The sequence below is a fragment of the Oryctolagus cuniculus genome, chromosome 1 (genome assembly GCF_964237555.1).
Source record: "Oryctolagus cuniculus chromosome 1, mOryCun1.1, whole genome shotgun sequence".
In the NCBI taxonomy this organism is placed as follows: Eukaryota; Metazoa; Chordata; class Mammalia; order Lagomorpha; family Leporidae; genus Oryctolagus; species Oryctolagus cuniculus.
In genome coordinates this window covers 108,728,926-108,748,574 of record NC_091432.1, presented here as the reverse complement: position 1 = coordinate 108,748,574, position 19,649 = coordinate 108,728,926, and the positions used below count along the sequence as shown (strand labels likewise).

General features: G+C 49.9%; 2 protein-coding genes across 5 annotated transcripts in view; both read left to right on the top strand.

Moving 5' to 3' along the window:
- BUD13 (BUD13 homolog) overlaps positions 1-19,649 on the top strand; it is a 243,226-nt gene that overhangs the window by 200,874 nt on the left and 22,703 nt on the right. The window contains exons 2-3 of one of the 3 annotated variants that reach the window (XM_070078661.1): positions 16,194-16,380; positions 19,424-19,514. In XM_070078661.1, the coding sequence (XP_069934762.1) occupies positions 16,238-16,380; positions 19,424-19,514 (234 nt within the window). In that variant the 5' untranslated portion in view covers positions 16,194-16,237. Of the gene's footprint in view, positions 1-15,441; positions 19,010-19,384; positions 19,515-19,649 lie in introns of those variants that run through there. The other 2 variants (XM_008260974.4, XM_070078669.1) reach the window with 2 other exon arrangements.
- On the top strand, positions 1,094-12,288 carry ZPR1 (ZPR1 zinc finger). Of its 2 annotated transcripts, none has more exons than XR_007919279.2 (14): positions 1,094-1,334; positions 1,483-1,644; positions 2,336-2,426; positions 2,742-2,812; positions 3,358-3,444; positions 3,543-3,665; positions 4,018-4,065; positions 4,210-4,276; positions 4,688-4,758; positions 5,763-5,852; positions 6,324-6,434; positions 8,240-8,294; positions 10,971-11,036; positions 11,688-12,288. XR_007919279.2 is itself a non-coding variant. In NM_001171408.1 (14 exons), exons 1-14 carry the CDS (start codon positions 1,155-1,157, stop codon positions 11,820-11,822), a joined length of 1,389 nt encoding a protein of 462 aa, NP_001164879.1. The 2 variants fall into 2 exon arrangements, 1 of the variants encoding a protein (NP_001164879.1); NM_001171408.1 differs by having other exon boundaries at positions 1,155-1,334; positions 8,208-8,294; positions 11,688-11,822.

Below are 19,649 nucleotides of genomic sequence, written 5' to 3'. Positions count from 1 at the left end.
CTTGTGCCTCTTCTCATCAGCCCCTCCCAGGGGCTCTGCTTTACGGCTTCTGGCTACACCACAGCTGTCTGTCGCGGCTGGTAGGGTGGACCCGGCTTGCAGGCTTTCTCTGCACTGGTCCTATTCAACAGGTTGCTTGCCACAGGACTGTGTGGGTGGAACACAGCCTGTCACTGCAGGAGAGTATGGCCTTGGTGGCACTGAGGTGCCTGCCTCTTTTGTCCCTGATGTTCTACACTCTGATGGCCTCTTTTTCTTGGGATCCCCCAAACTCTTAGCCCCTCACCCTCATACATACTCACTCAGGGTCACCAAAAGCCTTCCTGGACCCCCTGGGAACCGGGGGGTGAGGTGGGGCAAAGAGGAAAGGACAAACGGACCCCTTTCCCTCCGGCTGTCCCTGGAAGCACCCTTTCCCGCCCCTCCCACCACAAGACCCCCCACGAATCTGAGCGCATCACCTGGTCTTCCCTGACACTCTACATTTAGCCACTCTTAGCCACAAAGTTGTGGTCTGTGGCCCCAGCACAAGGAGAGGAAGTGGTAGAAAGAAAAGTGTGCCACGTTGGAAAGGAGGTGGTGGGGCTGTGGTCAGGAAGCCTGGAGGGTGAGTCAGCTGGGGGGGTGGGAGGGAGATGTGAGGGCGGCAAAAACGGGGGCTGCGTGCGCGCTGGAGGCTGGAAGTTGGGGAGGTGCTTAAGAAGGCAGAATGGGGAGTGGGACGCACACAAAGGGAGAGAGGGACCGAGGGGCTGAGAAGAAGCTGGGCCACCCCGAGAGGGGACCTGCAGCGCAGCTCCGTGGAGGATACCCAGGGAGGGACAAGCTAGGTCCCTCTGTCCTGGAGCTCCAATGTTTAGACCTAAGGGCTGAGAGAATTTTGTGAGATGCGGTGGAGCTATTGCCAAGAGCGGAAAAAAAAATGCCCCTGCGTCTAGAAAACACGTCCTGCAGGAAATCACGGCTGAACTGCGGCGGACCCAGCGGGCTGTGGCGGTCCACGCAACCCGGGTAAACCGGGAGCCCTCGTCTCCGACTGCCCGGCGAGTACTTTAAAAAGGGGCGAGGGCGGCGGCCGGCGGAAGTGCCGGGTAAAGGGGTGGGGCCGCGAGCGCGCCGGAAGCCGGAAGCCGAGGCTGGAGCTGCGCGTGGTGATGTCGGCCAGCGGGGCTGTGGAGCCCGGGCCCCCGGGGGCCGCGGCCGTCCCGGCTGCCCCCTCGCCCACCGCGGCCGGGCCTCCTGCCGCGGGGCACCTGTTCCGGCCCATCAACGCCGAGGACGAGGAGCAGCAGCCCACCGAGATCGAGTCGCTGTGCATGAACTGTTACCGCAACGTGAGACGGGGGCTCGGCGGCGGGAGGGCAGGGCTGGAGCGGGCGGGGGCCGGAGGTGTGTCCCGCCGGGCTGGCTCGGGGTCCGATCCATAAGGCGGGGAACCGGGGTTCCATTTGGTTCTTTCCTTCTTCCTCTGTGCTGCCGTAGGGCATGACGCGGCTGCTGCTCACCAAGATCCCCTTCTTCAGAGAAATCATCGTGAGCTCCTTCTCCTGCGAGCACTGTGGCTGGGACAACACGGAGATCCAGTCGGCAGGCAGGATCCAGGACCAGGGAGTGCGTTATGCCTTGACCGTCAGATCTTCGGAGGTGAGGGCATCCCAGCGCAGTGCCCCAGCGTATCAGGGCCTGAGGTCCGATCTGTGCGGTCAGACCAGGAATAAATTCCCACGGGTCTCCAAGCCTCGGTTTCCCCTTTTGGTGCCATCAGCTGCTCGGGTGAGATAGGATTTATAAACACGGCCTGTGGATTTTGTAGGAGCGTGAACTAAGCGAATGCTCTTCTCGCCCTTTGGGTAGCGTGTTCACGCCACTGGAGTGGAGAGAGGTGCTGCTGCTGGCTGGGCTGGTTCTTTCCCCAGGAGAAGCTGTGCTCCTTTTTTTTTTTTTTTTTTTTTTTGACAGGCAGAGTGGATAGTGAGAGAGAGAGAGACAGAGAGAAAGGTCTTCCTTTGCTGTTGGTTCACCCTCCAATGGCCGCCACGGCTGGCACGCTGCGGCTGGCGCACCGCGCTGATCCGAAGCCAGGAGCCAGGTGCTTCTCCTGGTCTCCCATGCGGGTGCAGGGCCCAAGGACTTGGGCCATCCTCCACTGCACTCCCTGGCCACAGCAGAGAGCTGGCCTGGAAGAGGGGCAACCGGGACAGAATCCGGCGCCCCGACCGGGACTAGAACCCAGGGTGCCGGAGCCGCAAGGTGGAGGATTAGCCTAGTGAGCCGCGGCGCTGGCCGAAGCTGTGCTCCTGATCTCTCCGCACTGAAGGTTTCCCCTTCTGTCCAGGACATGAACAGAGAAGTGGTGAAGACTGACTCTGCCACCACAAGGATCCCTGAGCTGGATTTTGAAATCCCTGCCTTCAGCCAGAAGGGAGGTGAGCTTAACGTCATTGAGGTATTCGGGCTGTTCATAGGTAGCTGGAGTCTTCTTGCTTTCTCGCATGGTCCCGCAAGGTATCAGGCCTAGTCGCTTGTGTATGTGTTTGGCCATGTGGTCATTGCGATCTTCATTGGTACAACAGTGGCTTGATATAGTACAGAGGGATAGTGAGGCAGTGGTGTCCTTATCATAGAATTTTAGCATCTCTGCTGTCAGAGCTGATGGCTTCCTGTTGTAGAGTGACCCAGGGTGGCATAGGCACTTGGGGGCGGAGCTTAAGACTCACTGACCTTTCCTTTCTGCTCATAAGCTCTGACCACTGTTGAAGGACTGATCAACCGTGCTATCTCTGGCCTCGAGCAGGACCAGCCCACACGAAGGGTGAGCTGGGGTTTTCTGGCTGCAGCAACTCAAGGGATAATTGCATATGTGGGTCTGGTAGAGCGTCAGCTTCCCAGGGGGCTCAATGGTGTCTCACTGACTGTCAGAGTACTTTGCGGGGAGCATGTGTGGTCCTGCAGTGGCCAGGGTGCTATATTTCCTTTCTCCTCCCTCCCCCAGTGTATGCTCAGGCCTCATCCTGGACAACTTAACAATGCCTCTGAATCCTGATCCCCTTCTGGTTCTCTGTGCTTTCTAAATGTCCCTTTGTATTTTATACTTAGCATCAGAGAAATAACATAACTGTGCATTTGGTCATCTGGCTGCAGCTGAGTCGGGAGCCCCATCAGAGGTCTGTTCTGTCCCTTACCCGGCATGAAGGTGGCCTGGGCCACATAAATAAAAGATACCCTGGCACCACCCATCAACTTCAGGCTCGTTTTTGACATCTCATTGCTCAGTTCCCATTCACACTAAGACAGGTGTCAGTCTCTTGGTGGACATGGCATGACAGGGCTGACGCTTTTACTTTCTGTTTATGGTAGGCGAATGAAGATGCCATAGCTGAAAGAATTGATGAGTTCATCGTCAGACTGAAAGAACTAAAACTAATGGACTCTCCTTTCACTCTGGTGAGTATTGTGGGGTTATAGTTGCTCAGGACAGACCATTCAAACTGCCTGGGACTGTGAGCATTGTATATGAGTTCTTGTTGCAATTACTCTGTTAGATCATCGATGATCCTTCAGGGAACAGCTTTGTGGAAAACCCACATGCCCCTCAGAAAGATGATGCCCTGGTGATCACACACTACAGCCGCACCCCAGAGCAGGAGCAGATGCTGGGGCTCCAGGTAAGTAGACTGAAGGAGCAAGAAGAATAGTCTGGAGATATCTTGCACGCTGGATTGCTTGTGGTCAGCAGAAGCTCTCTTTGCTGCTGATGCCCTGTGACGCTACCTCAGCTTGTCTGTGCCTCTCATCTAACTCATGTCCAGGACTTGGTGTAAACTTCACAGAAAGGAAGCAGTGACTGTGGGCCCATTTTGAGCCCTGTTCTTCCCCGGCTTGGGGCTTCACTTGCTGGATTCCTTCCCCCATGAGGTGGCACCTGACATAACCGCAGTGTTTCTCCCAGTCCAGGGCAGGGTGTCGGGTGAGCTGAGGTCCCCCTGCCAACTTGTGATCTGTATCTCTGCTGTTTAGGCAGAAGCGCCAGAGGAGAAGCCCGAAGAGGAAGATCTCAGAAATGAAGTGAGTCATTCTGCCTGCTGTTGAGGGAGGAGCAGAGTTGTGGGCCCAGAAGATGTTAGGTGACCATGAGCAGCCTGGGCGGATGTCTTTAGCCTAAGCATCACACCCAGGAGGGCTCACCCTGTGCCCCATATTGTCTTCCAGGTGCTGCAGTTCAACACAAACTGCCCAGAATGCAATGCCCCAGCTCAGACTAACATGAAGCTAGTACGTATCTTTTGGCAAGCTCTTGGGATGCTCTTCTGACTCAGGCAGGAGGACTGTATTTTGGCCACGAGCCAAGTAGCCGAGTATATCTAAAATTGTGTTTGCAGTATTGAAGAGGATAATGCTGCCTTTGATTAAACATGTAATTTCACTTTGGGTTCACAGGGAAACTCATTCCATGGTTTTGAGGCTCCTGTGTGTGTGGCTTGAGTCACGTCTTCATATGTGAATGATCAGGAGTTGCCAGGGGTCGGGAGCTTGCTCTCTTCTGAGCCCTCTCGGAGTTAGGCTGCCTCTTGTGATACAATTCTGTGGTCGTGGGAGCAACACCTGTTTGTGTGGGGTTCGGCTTTGTTTTTCCCCAGAGAGTGCTCTTGCTTCCCTGGAAGCAGAATTCCTTAACTCCATCTGCCAGAAATCCCCCACTTTAAGGAAGTTATCATCATGGCCACCAACTGCGAGAACTGTGGACATCGGACCAATGAGGTGAGTGGGCTCCATCGAATGAGAAGACTAGCTTGAGGGCAGCCCCCCTCTGACTCACATTCCTCCTGATTTTGCCTGGGGAGGAGGGATGGGAGGGAATGGTGGACTGGAACTTTCCCTTGGGCTTAGCGTTGGTAAGGAACTCTTGAAGGAACAGAGAATGAGCCTAGTGAAGGAAAGTTAGAGAAATCCTAATGTAGAACGATAGAAAGAGAAGGCTTTTTTTTTTTTTTTTTAAATCAATTTATTTGAAAAAGTTAAAGAGAGAGAGATTTTCCATCCTCTGGTTCACTCCCCAGATGGCCACAATGGCTAGGGCTGGGCCAGGCTGAAGCCAGGAGCTTCCTCTAGGTCTCTCACGTGGGTGACAGAGGCCCAAGCACTTAGGCCATCTGCTGCTGCTTTTCTGAGGTCATTAGCAGGGAGCTGGATCGGAAGTGTAGCAGCCTGGACATGAACCAATGCCTGTATGGGATGCCAGCGTTGCAGGTGGCAGCTTAACCTGCTGTGCCACAATGCAGACTCCTAAAGAGAAGGCTATTGACCTACTCCTCGGAGTGGTGGAAGTTCAGGGAGACAGATTTTGATTCTGAATGAAGAATTTATTAGAGCTGTCTGAAAATAGAATGGGGTGCCTGGGAGGGTTGCACATTGTCTTGAAGCATGCACTGATTAAATTCTTAAATCAGAATACTGTAAAGGAGACCCACACATTGGATCAGTGAATGTAAGAACTAGACTAAGTGGTTAAAAGTCTCTTTTAAGAGTCAGATTTCTTTTTTAAAAGGTGAATTCAGAGTTTCTTGGCACTTTGGGACAAGCTTTGGTGTGCTGTTGGTGCTGGGCCCTCTGTACCTGATGTTTTTGGTTTGGGGGAACTGCTGCCATTACTGGTTTCGAAGGTTCTGTGTTGGGAGCCATGACTGGAGCCTGCCCTTGGTGGTCTCCCTGCACCAGGTAAGGTTTGGGCTTCTCTCTGCCGCTCCTGATTGTCGTCTGTGCAGGTGAAGTCTGGAGGAGCAGTGGAGCCGTTGGGCACCAAGATCACCCTTCACATCACAGAGCCCTCAGATATGACCAGAGACCTCCTCAAGGTGAGAACCTGCTCGTGCTCCTACGGCTGTCCCTCTGCGTGGAGGAAATAGTCTTAAAATAATGTTCAGGGACATGTGACCCCCTTACCCCCCTGGGTTTGAGGGTCCCTGGGCAGGGGTAACCTGTGGTTGAAATGGCAGATCTGGAGGTGACTCATTAGCTCTTGCTGATGACTTGGAGCCCTCTTCTCTGAGGTCTTGTGACAGCTTGCCTGACAGCTTGGAGTGACGACTCCGTGTCCCTTTATTAAGTTGCTTCCATTTCTGTGGTTCAGATGGACAGGAGCGAGTCTCTAGCTCTAACTGGGGAGTCAGAAAAAAACTGGGACAGCTGACTTTGTCCCCAAACTGTCACTTGGTTGTGTTAATTTGGCAGGAGGCCTCTGGTTTGCTTTCTTTGCTCTTGATTTAAAGCTCAAGTTGACCTCTTTTTTTTTTTTCTTTTTTTTAATTTGTCCTCTTATCTCACAGTCTGAGACATGTAGCGTGGAAATCCCGGAGCTAGAGTTTGAGCTGGGAATGGCTGTCCTGGGGGGCAAGTTCACCACACTGGAGGGGCTGCTGAAAGACATCCGGGAACTGGTGAGTCCGCGGTGTGGGTACAACTGCTTCCAGCAGTTTGGCTATGGAAAAAGGGCTGGGAGACCTGACATGTCCTCATTTGTTTTTGCTAACTGGGGCTGCTTTGTTGTAAAGCTGGCCTAAGACTTAAATATTATTTATTGTGAAGGAAAGTTTATGGGAAATTTTGAATGGAAGTTCCCAGGCCTACTCTGGGACTATGTGGTTATTTTCTGGTTTTGGGTAAGTGATTTCACTATGAAATGAGGAGATGAGGTCCTTTTAGCACCTAAGAAACCCTGCAACATACATGTGAGGGTACCTTACAACATACATATGAGGGTACTTTACAAAGTTCACAGAAAATGAAATTAAAAGATATTTTTATATTTTGGTGCAAAAGATTTTGAAATCCCTGCAGATATTTTTCATAGTATGCACCTATGAATCTTTTGAAGAGGGATATTTAAAACAAAAAAACACATGTTATGAAAAAACTATGCTAGGGGCCAGTGCTGTGGTGCAGCGGGTTAAAGCCCCAGCCTGCAGTGCTGGCATCCCATATGGGCACTGGTTCAAGTCCTGGCTGCTCCACTTCTGATCCAGCTCCTTGCTGTGGCCTGGGAAAGCAGCAGAAGATGGCCCAAGTCCTGGCGCCTCTGCACCCATGTGGGAGACCCAGAAGAAGCTCCTGACTCCTGGCTTTGGATCAGCTCAGCTCTGGCTGTTGTGGTCATTTGGGGAGTGAATCAGTGGAATGGAAGACCCCCCTCTCTCTTTCTCTGGCTCTCTCTAACTCTTTCAAATGAATAAAATAATTCTTTAAAAAATAAAAAACAAAACAAACTATGCATAGATTTTAAGATTTTTGGACCAAAATGTCACTTTCCATGAACGTTGTGAAGTCTGCTTGCTTATGTGTGTTTTGGCCCAGTCGTGGATTGGAAAATATCAGAAAAATAATTGCACCTGTGCTGAATGTGTGCAGACTGTTTTCTTTCTTTCTTTCTTTCTTTTTTTTTTTTTTTAAGATTTATTTGTTTATTTTAAATTCAGAGTTACACAGAGGGAGGAGAGGCAGAGAGAGAGAGAGAGAGAGAGATGTCTTCCATCTGCTGGTTCACCCCCTAATTGGCCACAACAGTTGGAGCTGAGCTGATCCGAAGCCAGGAGCCAGGAGCTTCTTCTGGGTCTCCCATGCAGGTGCAGGGGCCCAAGGATTTGGGCCATCTTCTGCTCTCTGAGGCCATAGCAGACAGCTGGATTGGAAGTGGAGCAGCCAGAATACAAACCAGCACCCACATGGGATGCCAGCACTGCAGGCGGCGGCTTTACGTGCTGTGCACAGCACCAGCCCCAATACAGACTGTTTTCTTGTCATGTTCCCTAAACAATACAGTCTAACAACTATTTATGTAGCATTTATACCGTGTTAGTTATAAATCATCCAGAGATGACTTAAAGTATACAGGAAGATATATAGGTTATGTGCAAATATTCTGCCATTTTATCTTATTTCACTTGGCTAATTCTCAGTTGCTTGGCATTTGATCATTGAAAATTATACTTTTCCTTTGCATTTCTTCAATTTAGGGATTCAAGGTCATATTGTAGGAACCTGTGTATGGATGTTTTCCTCGTTGCCAGTTCTGTTGTCATGATACATTGATCCCAGTGCCTTGGTTAGAAAGGTGGTGTGGATACCCCACTGCCACCTCCTGTCTGGTTAATGGCCAAGTCTTGCAGACATAAAGCTGAAAGACCAGTTAGTAATTTGGATGCCATTTCTTGAAGGTAACCAAGAACCCTTTTACCCTGGGTGACAGTTCCAATCCTGGCCAGGCGGAGAAGCTGCAGGAGTTTAGCCGGAAGCTGGACCAGGTAAGGTGACCCAGGCCGGTCAGTACGTGGGGCCCGGGGGCTCAGGTGAACGAGAGGCTGCTTACTTACTCTTACCATTTTTCCAAACTGTAACCCTCACGTTGGGGGTCCTGCTGTTTCCTGTATCCCCTGCCATCTTTCTCAGTTTTCGCCCTTATTTTGTAGAAGCACCTTCTCTCAAAGGTTCCTGAGAAAAAGTGCATGGAAAATGAAATTTCTGGGATCTTCCACGTCTCTGTTTGTTCTGCCCTCACACTGGATTGTTGGCTGGGAATAGATTTCCAGGATAGAAATAATTTCTCCTGAGAACTGGAAGGCATTGTACGACTGTCTTCCATTCCCAGTTTGGCTGTTGAGAAGCCTGAAGCCATTTTGGTTCCCAATCTTCTGCTTGTGACTTTGTGATCTTTTTGTTCCCAGTGATGTGAACTTTCAGCGTGTGCCATGCTGCGGGTTGGTTTCCCACCATTGTTTCCTTTCAATCTGGAAAACATGTGTGGCTCAATTCTACTGAAGATTGTCTTTTTAGTTCTGAAAACTCCTAGATTTTAGAAATTAGACTCACTTTCTGGTCTTCTGTAATGTACTCTTTGTTGTTCTATTTAGTTTCTTGGTATATTGTTCTACTGTGGAAGATTCCCTGAACTTTATTTTCTAACCTTTCAATTAGAAATTTGCGTTTCTACTAAATATTTTTATTTTCTAAGAGCTTTTTGTGGACTTTGAATACTCCCACATCTTTTAAAAAATAGTATCCTGTTTTAAGGATTAGTAATCTTTCTTGGGAATGTTAATGTTGCATTCTTTTTTTTTTCCAATTCTTGCAATTTCCATTTCCTGTAAGTTATTTGCCCCCCACCCCAAATTTATGTTTTTCAGTGTTAGAGAGAGTTGCTCAGATTTATGGTGACTCATTGTTTGCTTATAAGTAGAGGCCTGAAAACCTTGGAGTGTGTCGTGAGGGTGTTGTGGGTTCGGCTGCTGCTTGGGACATCCACATCCCATATCACACTGCCAGTTTCATGTCCCAGCTACTCCACTTTCCTGCTAATGCACCTGGGAAAGTGGTAGAAGATGGCCCAAGTACTTGAGTGCCTGCTACCCACATTGGAGACCCAGATGGATTTCCTTGTTCAGCCCCAGCCTGTGTGGCTGTTTGGGAGTGAACCAAGGGATGGAAGATCACTCTCTCACTCTCACTCTCACTCTCACTCTCACTCTCACTCTCACTCTCACTCTCACTCTGTCCCTCTGCCTTACAAACCAGCCAACAGATAAATCTAAACAACACAATAACAAAACCCCAAATCCTCAGTGGGGGTGATTCTTACTGACATGGGGCTCATTATAGCAGGCTCTAGCGTAGCCATTTTGTTAAGGTTATGAATGCCGGAATTGTCAGGTCTTTCCTCTTGGGCTGGTCGGATGTCCACCAGGGGGCTCTGGTACTTTCTGTCCTGAGGATAATGGCGCGGCTGGAAGTATCTGAGCTGAGTGTGGGAGGGGTGCTGGGGAATGTGTGTCTGTTTCTGAGAAGCATACATTTATATATTCTCTTTTGTTCTTTGTTTTTTAAAGATTTATTTCTTAATTTGAAAGGCAGAGTTAGAGAGGGAGAGACAAGAGATCTTCCATCCAGTGGTTCACTCCCCAAATGGTGCATGGGGCTGGGCCGGGCTGAAGCCAGGGGCCAGGAACTCCGTCTGAGGTGGCAGGGGTCCAAGCACTTGGGCCATCTTCTGCTGCTTTCCCAGGCGCATTAGCAGGAAGCTGGATTGGAAAGTGGGACTTGAGCTGGCCCTCTGATAATGGGGTGTAGGCCATGGCATAATCTGCTGTGCCACAGCACCGCCCCACCTTTTTGTTCTTGACTCTGTTCCCTCTGCTCTCAACTGGGCCAATTCCCCAATCCAGAAAAAATTGTTAGCCCTTTGAAGTGGGACATGAGATTGATATTGAGTTACTACTTTTAATTTTATTTACTTGAGAGAGACAGAAGACAGAGCTCCCATGTGCTGGTTTATTCCCCAACTGCTCTCTCTGGCTGAGGCTGGGCCAAGGTTGAAGCTAGAGCCTAGAACTCTATCCAGGTCTTCCGTGTGGGTAGGTGGCAGGAACCCAGTTACTCGAGCTGTTAACACTGCGTCCCAGAGTTGGCATGAGCCAGAAGCTGGGATTGGGAGCCTCAGCTGGGATCCAGCCTAGACACTTCTGTTGTGGAATGCAGGTATCTTAATTTGTGTCTTAACCACTAGGCCAAATACCTGCGCTTGAATTGGTTTACAAATAGGTTTCAAACAATATTTTATTGGGGTGGGGAACTGTTTTTCTGCCAAGGTCAATTTGGATATTTATAACATCATTCATGAGCCATACAAAATTATCAACTTAAAACAGCCTGCTATAGATTTACTGAATTTTGAGTCTCGCCGGCAGATGCCTTATTAGGGCTGGACCAAATGATTTCAGGGGCCTGTGTGGGCCTCGGGCTGGGTGTTTGCCATCCCAGTTTTAGATCCTTTCACCCCCACTTCCAAGGCACCTGATTTCACTAGTGCTCAAAACCTGGTTGGGTGGGGGTGGATTCAGTGTGTGAATTGGGCTGGGGCTTGTCTGGCAGGCACAGCCCAGTCCTACCCTGTGTAGAATGTACACGTCCTGTTCTCTCTCCTTCAGATCGTGGCAGGTCACCTGAAGGCCCACTTCATTATGAATGATCCGGCGGGAAACAGTTACTTGCAGGTACGTAGACCTTGACCTTCCCTGATGTCTCATGCAGGTACACTTTCTGATGTAACTTGAATATGTGTAGTTTCCCCAGAAACTGGAAGACTTGGTTCTGATTGCTCTGTTCTTGACCAGGAGGCTTCTGGCAGATGTTAGAAGATAAGGGAGCAAGGAAGGTGGGCGTGGGGACAGGTCTCACGGCTGTGTGAAGAAGGAAAAGGCAATATTCCTAGGCTCTTCCAGTTATGAAGCTTTCATTCTGCACATCTGATTGTGCAGTGAGAAGTGGAGCCAGATCCAGAGGCAGATGGGGAAACCTAGGACTTAAGTTGATGGGGGTGATAGTCTGGTGATTGATGTCACTTTAATACTTGTGGAGTAGTGAAGGGTCAGGCAAAGTGTTCTAAGTTTTTTCCATGATTGAGACTATGGTCACATTTTTCCTAAGAAGGGGCAGATAAAAATGTTTTTGGCAACTTGTTCTCTGATTCTGCTTGGGGCTGGGCTGGCCCATGTGGACCCTGTTACCCACTGGTTCAGCCTGGCCTTAAAGAATTGGAGGCCCTTAGAGAATAAACTACTGAGTTCTGGGGAAAGTGGGAGCTGGCAGCTGCATGTGGGAGGGGAGGTGGTGCAGGCACTGATGGTCTGTCCTTGGCCTTGCAGAACGTGTATGCGCCTGAAGATGATCCTGAGATGAAGGTGGAGCACTATAAGCGCACTTTTGACCAAAACGAAGAGCTAGGGCTCAATGACATGAAGACAGAGGGCTACGAGGCAGGTGTGGCCCCACAGCGGTAGCAGTGGAGGTTCACGGCCTGCCTCCACACTGCTCGAACTGCAGGGTTACTTACTATTGGAGTAAGTCTGAGACAGGCCTCCCCGCCAGCCATGTCTGTGGTTGGGAAGACTCCCGGCCTGAGTCAGCGATCTAGGCACACTTTCTAAATAGCTTGTGATGCAGGCTCAAGCCTGTTGCATTACTTGACCTTATTTTGGAGGTTTGGAATTGACCTGGGAATAAACCCAGAAATGAACCCCAGGGCATGTTATTACGTCATTTTTTCTGTCCACTCTTAACCCTCCCTTCACGCAATGCTGCATCCTCTCGAGTTGGAACTCTGATGTTGGCCAAGATGGGATCCGGTGACAGCTGCAGCAGGGAGTTGGAGTTGCGTATATGAAGTGCTGACTTTCCAGTCAGTACTGAGGGGAGGGGTCCAGCACAGGTGGAGAAGGTATCATTAAAGCAATGGCTTTCAAACAACACCGGCTTCTGAATTCACTTTGTTCTGGTTTGACATCAGCTGGTAGACTCTGGCCTGCCTAGGGACAGTTTTCTCCAGAGTGACCACTGTAATTTGGGAATAGAGCTAGCATTTTATGCCTTTTTCCCACAGAAGTTTCAGCTGCTTCATCCAGGCACGCCACAAAACAGTGAACAAAATAAGCCTCTTCTTTCTTGGAGCTTAAAGCCTCACAGGGAGAGGGTGTGAATAGCGTTAGGAAGTGGGGACATAGGTTTGGAATAGCGTGGACAGGAAGATCTCAACAGGAAGGTGATCATTTGATGTTCGGGCAAAGAAGGAGGTCAGGGAGGGAGTCAGGTTTGTGACTGCAGGGAGAGACTTCTGGACAAAGAGAACTGTAAAGGCAAAAGCCTGGGGTTGGAGAATGTGAGAGCCAGAGTATTTGAGATCAGCTAGTTGCACACTCAGTTCCAAACAGGGAAATGGATTGTACCATAGCAGGAGGGGCTGCCTGCAGCAGTGTAGCAAGTTAAGGGCCCAGTGAGCCCCTGTACTCCCCTACCAGCGCCCTTCACACTGTGATCTGCTGCCTCTGAGGAAGGGATTGTGACTCGTGCGGTGTGGGCTGCAGGGTATGAGTTCAGTAAGGTCTGCTTGTGCCATAAACTTAACCCTGAAGAATTGCGTAGTTTCAGATGAGTCGGCAGACATCTGCTCCCTGTTAAAGCATCCTCACAGGTCACGAGTGATTTTCCACTTGGAAGTGTTCTCATCCTCTCTACCTCTGTTGGGTGGACAGTTGGTCATCTCTCCTCACCCCTTCTTGTGGCTCTTGTGTCCTGTGCCAAATTTTCCCTTTCCTTCGACCATTCCTTATGTGGAGCCTCTGCCTCCTGCCTCTTAAATGTATTAGTTTCTGAAGGCTCTGCTTTCTGGCGCCTCTTCCTGTCCTGGGACTAACTCCTGTACCTCTCTCATTCTGTAAGTGAGGGCAAAGGTAAGGTGGGGTAAGGACTTGGAGACTGGGGTTAGAAATGACTCCCACACACGACAGAGCCACAACACTTTGGAATCGACCTCTCAGATGCAAGTACTCTACCCCAAGAGACTGTCGATAGCTATGTTTCCAACTGACTAGGGTATCTGAGTTTACCCGGCAACCTCCTCTTCTATCATTTGGCCTCTTGAATGAACTTCCCCATGGGCTGGGGGCTGCTCTTTGAAGATGAGCTCTGCTATCAGGTTCATCGTCCACTGTGAAAGGAGAAAAATGGCACTCTGGTTTATCGGAGTCTCTCGGGCGTTCAGTTGGTGTGAGGCAATCGCCCGGACTCCAGTCAGTTTCTGCATTGTGATAACAGTTTCTTCTAAACCTGCAGACTTACTGGGCCAGGTGCCAGACTGGAGTAACCCAGCTAAGGCCCATCCTGCTGTTGACAGGACTGGGGTCAGCATATGAGTTTCACAGCATTCTCATTCATAAAGTCTGTTGGGATGTGGGCCTATTTCTTGTTAAAGAGTGTCTTGCCCCCCAGCCCCTCGCATGTCGAATAAGCTAATATCTGTGAAAATCCTCCACAGGTGCTTATGAACCATCCAGCCTGGATGGAGTCCTGTTGGGGCACTGGAGGTGTGGGTAACAAGGTACAGGAGAAGCCCTGCTAAAGGCTGCGGGCGGCGAGAGTGTCAGCCACAAACATCAGTTTTCCAGTGTGAGAATAAAAATCTAAGTGGGAAGTTTTGTGATTGAAGAAGACAGTGACTTGTTAGTGAGAGCATGCTTCCTACTTGATCTTTTGAGCTGCTCAGTGGAGGCACATGTCATTAGACCTGCGACCATGCAGGTGGGTACTGGAGGGTCTCTACATACTTTATAGGCAAGTGGCAGTTTTCAACTGCGAAGGATAAAGAGCCAGTGATTGTCCTGTGTGTTTACTTCAGAGTTTGGTGTGGGCACCTCTAGTGCCTCAGGTTCTTGGTCTGTAAAATGGGAATAATGCATCTATTTTGTAGGGTTTTTGTAAGGATGAGTTAATTGTGAAGTACTTGTATATGTATTTTCTCCTAATACTAAAATCCTGAAGTGTCTCTTTTGGCTGTAAATGTGTTCTAAGTAAGCAGCTATAAATAAAATTATCCCCATTCTACAGATGACGAAACAACCTCAGAGAGGTTAGGGGACTTTGAGAAGGAAGTAGAGCTTTTACAAGGCAAACTTCAAATGCTGGCCAGGCAGACCCTTTTGTTTTGTTCGCTGCAGCTGCAACGCAGGGCAAAGCTCAGACCCTGCTACTGGGCACATAGTCATTTGATCTGTTTAACCACCTTGCAATGGAGGCTTGGGGCATGAGCTTGGCTGTGTTGTTTTTTTTTTTTAAATAGAAATCCATCCCACTTACTTTTTATGTTTTCACTTTATTTGAAAGGTAGAGAGACAGATCTTCCACCAGCTGATTCACTCCCCAAATGCCCACAACAGCCACAGCTGGTCAGGCCAAAGCTGGGAGCCAAGAACTTCTGGGCCTCCCTCGTGGGTGGCAGGAACCCAAGTACTTGAGCGACCACTTGCGGTCTCACAGGGTGCACATTGGCAGAAAGCTGGGTCAGCAACGGAGCTGGGACTTGAATTCAGGCACTGTGATAACCGCTGTGCTAGACACGAGCCCTCGAGCTTGAGTCTTGTCAGGCTGAGGTTGGGGGTGGGCTGAATGGCTACTGGCAGAACTGAAGACAGATAAGGGCAGGAGAGGGGTTGATGGGGGCCGAGGAGGGGACACTGCTCACGTTCACTGGAGCGGAAGGGTGACGCTTTCCAAACGCCTGAAGCTGTACAAAGATTAGAAGCCAAGCAGGGCTGTGTAGGGGGCCCATAGGGCCCTTCTGCTAGCAAGATCCTAATTTCCCAGTCCAGTGTCGCCTTCTCACAAGCCCTCCGAGACCCAGCCTGCTTTCCACTCGGGGCCTGTGGCTGCAGACGCTCAGTACGGCCCAGTGGCTAAAAGTTATGCTTCGAGGCAGTCATCTCCCAGCCTGTTATGTGAGTGAAGGGTTTTGGAACATATATCCCAAGATAGGTGTATTTATTTGTAAAATACACAATGCCTACTTGACTAATAAACTAATAAAACAGTGACAAATACTTAACATACATGATGAGATGAAAATACGGGCCATTACTTTATTTCACAAAAACAGCGGAGAGGGCCAAGTGAGAGAATTCAAATAAAACTCTTAACCCTCCACAGAAGAGTCTTCTCCCCAGAAACCTGAGTATTCGAGTTCGGTCTCTCCAGCCTCGCTCATTTAGTATGCAGAAAGTAGATCCACATCCTTTTATTGGAAAAATTATATACAGTTTCCTATAAGAGAGAACTAGGGGCGACCAATTGAACCAAGTGTGGGGCACCTGCACAGGCTTTGGAAGCCTACGGATTTTCCACAGTAATTTTACTGGGGTTGGACTCCCTGGCTGCCTCTCTTGAATGGCATCTGGTAGCCTACCGGAGCAGGTTCCTGCCCGCCTAAAGATACTGACATTGATAAAAGGATCACAGGCCGATGAGCACACAGTAATGTCTCAGTCCTCGCCACCGTTTTGTTAGGCTATGCCCATCATTGTGCCCACTTTGTTAGAAAACTTGGCCAAAGTCGCACAGGGTCCACTGTCACTCCAGGCCTGCGACCTTAACCACAGTGCGGTTCCGAGGCCGCGGGGGCAGGGGATCTTGTTTGGGTCAGCTTGTTGGCAGTACGTAGGATGAATAAAGAAGAGACATGATTGCGTCACCGCAGGAATGTCTACGCTAGCCCGCCCCGGCGTCACCGGCAGGGCTCACCTGTCAGTCTCCACGGTTGGAGCGGATCCGCTACTTCCGGTTCTGGCTCCACCCCTTCGAAGGCCGCCGTCTGTTTCGCTCTCAAGAATTTTGTCCCCAACGCCTAGCCGTCCCTGCCCTCGCCGCTGCCATGGCGGCAGCTCCGCCGCTCTCCAAGGCCGAGTACCTGAAGCGTTACTTATCCGGGCCAGATGCCGGCGTCGATGGGGCCTCCAACTCCGGGCGCAAACGGCGCAAAAAGCGGCCGAAGCCCAGCGGGGCCGGCGGTAAGGGGTGAGTGGTGCTCACTGGGGCGGGGCGTGTGGCGCCGTCGGCCTTCCCAACTCCGCCCCCGGCCGCCGGCGCTTCCTGCTCCCGGGACCCGCCGGCCTCCCTCGGATTCCCCGGCCGACCCCCGTCCAAGCCTCGGGCTCGGCTCGGACCGCGGGGCTTAAGCCTCGCGCGTCGGAGCCAGGCTGTAACTTTCCTTTCCCGCCTGTAGCCTGTGAATGTTGTGCCCCGAGAGCAGTGGGGCTGATTCGGGCTCTGGGTTTGGGTTTTCAGGGTTCCAGAGCCTGTCCCGGGGCGGGAGTGGGGTGAGGTGGGGTTGGGGTGCCCCAGATCCCGTGGTCGCTGGTCCTGAACCAGAGACCCAAGATCGCATGCTGTTACTTTTAGTAGTAACTACTGTTAACACGATTCTTGTCATTTGTAGTTCTTAACAAGTACCGTTGTAAGAACTTAAAACACGAGTGTCTTTAAGCATCACAGCACTCCCATTAAGTAGGTATTTCTGTGTCTTTTTTTTTTTTTTTTTTTTTTATGAGAAAATGTTCGTATCCAAAGTTCTGGGTTGAACAGTGCTCCTCACTCCCAGATTCCTGTCCACCCAGCACCTGAGACGGTATTTGGAAACAGGTTCTTTGCAGATGCTACAGTTAAGACGAGGTCCTACTTGGTTAAGGTGGGCGCTAAGTCCAATATGGCAAGTGTTCTTTTAAGAAGAGACACAGGGAAAGCGGCCCTGTGTACGTGGAGGCTGACATCCGGTTGGATTTATGCTGCCAGGAGCCAGCACCCCCATTACCCTCAGACCCCCAGTCTCCACCTCCCATCTCCCCCACCGTGAGGACCTTCCAGAAGCCGTAAGGAAAGCTCTTCCCAGGAGGCTTCCTAGGGAGCATGTGCTGGCATTTTTGGACTTGCCCTTAGACTTTTAGCTTCCAAGTTTGTGGTACTTTGTGATGGCCAGCCCTAGGAAACAGATATGCCCGGGAAGTCAAACTAGTTCACAAGAACTAGTCCACTTTTCCTCCTAGTGTGATTCTTGCCTCATTCTTTCTTCCCCATTCGTGTGTGGACGCTGGAGACATGGCCGTGCAGCAGTAGTAGCTTGTGTTGTGAAGCGACCCTGATCTGTGTTTCTGTCCTTGCCAGACCACTATAGGATGTGTGGCTGTGAGCAAGATCTTTTCATCTCTCAGCTTCAGATTCCTAATTTTTAAAGTGACAGTAAAGTTGAGTAATATAGCATATTAAGTAATGATTGTTGTATCAAGTATCCCTATCTTTAAAAAATTATTATTTTTAAAGATGTATTTATGCTTTTGAGAGGCAAAGTTAGAGAGGGAGAGATGGAGATTTTTCCATCTGCTGGTTCACTTCCCAAATGGCTGCAATGGCTGGGGCTGGACCAGGCGGAAGCCAGGAGCCCGGAACTTCATCCAGGACTCCCACATGGCTGGCAGGGGCCCAAATATTCGGGCCATCTTCCGCTGCTTTCTCAGGCTCATTAGCAAGGAGCTGGATTGAAAGTAGAGCAGCCAGGCCTCAAATCAGAGCTTATTTGCAGGTAGTGGCCACAATGCTGGCCCTAGTAAAAATTTATAAAAAAATTTTTTGTTTGTTTCCATCTTACTTGAAAGTCAGAGAGAGAGAGAGACAAAGATTTTCCAAATAGTTCACTTCCCAATTGCCTGTGACAGCTAGGGCTGGGCCAGGCAGAAACCAGAGCCAGGAACTCAATCTGGGTCTTCCATGGGGATGGCAGGGACCTGAGTACCTGAGAAAGCTCACCAGGAGGAAGCAGGATCAGAAGTGGTGTAGCCAGGTCTAGAACCAGGCACTTCCGACATAGGATGTGGGTGTCCCAAGCAGTGGCTTAACCACTGAATCAATGTTTGCCCTAAGCTTTATGAATAATAATTATTCACATCACACTTCATCCTTGTAACAAACACTCTTTGAATACAGTTGTCCCACAGTATCTGTGGGAGCTTGGTTCCCAAAATCAATGGATTACTCAAATTCCTTATGTGAAGTGGCGTAGTGTTGTTTGCATTAACCCATGTATGAAGTCCCGTATACATTAAGTCTTTTCTAGATTACTTGTCATACCTGGCTGTTTTCAGTGTGCACCTGCATGTGGAGCCTGTGGATACGGAAGGCTGACCATACCCTGCCGTGCCAGTTACTGTGGGGTGTTGAGGATGCCTCTGTGAACCAGAGAGCCTTGCTGCTGCTGCTTCTGATGGAGCTGATTTAAACAACTGATTACACAGCTAATTGATTTATTTCTTAACGTGATCAATACAATGGAAGTATAACTGAAGATCTTGATCTTGGGGCAGGGAGAGGGTAGGCAAGGAAGCTGTATCCAAGAAAGTGATATTTTTGCTAGGACTTGAAGAATGAATAAGAGTTTCCTGGTAAATAGGGGAATAGTGGGTTAGGCAGAGGGAAAGGAATTCCGGATGTGAAAGCTGATGTGGAAGGAATTTGGTCATTCTAGGCACCAGAGGATGACCTGGGAGACTGTGAACTGAGGGAGCAGTGGTATGAGATGAAGTTGGCCATGGGAGCAAAAATTAGACTCTGGGCAATTTTGTAGGATTTTGAGCTTTGTCTTAAAACCAATGGATCGGCCGGCGCCGCGGCTCACTAGGCTAATCCTCCGCCTAGCGGCGCCGGCACACCGGGTTCTAGTCCCGGTCGGGGCGCCGGATTCTGTCCCGGTTGCCCCTCTTCCAGGCCAGCCCTCTGCTGTGGCCAGGGAGTGCAGTGGAGGATGGCCCAGGTGCTTGGGTCCTGCACCCCATGGGAGACCAGGAAAAGCACCTGGCTCCTGGCTCCTGCCATCGGATCAGCGCGGTGCGCCGGCCGCGGCGGCCATTGGAGGGTGAACCAACGGCAAAGGAAGACCTTTCTCTCTGTCTCTCTCTCTCTCACTGTCCACTCTGCCTGTAAAAAAAAAAAAAAAAAAAAAAAAAAAAAAAAAAAAAAACCAATGGATCATTAGATTGGTATCCTTTTTGATCTTTTTATTGTTTCCATTTAGAATGCGGATTGTGGATGATGATGTGAGCTGGACAGCTATCTCTACCGCTAAACCAGAAAAGGAGGAAGAAGATGATGGAGATTTGCCTGTGGTGTGTATCTTCAGGACTCTGGGACTTGGAAATGATTTAAGCTTCTCAGTGTTGACTCCCAGGGCAGAATAGATTTGTAGGGGAAAGTTGAGCACAGAGGATGATTTAGCCTAGTCTATCTGTCTGTCTTTCTTT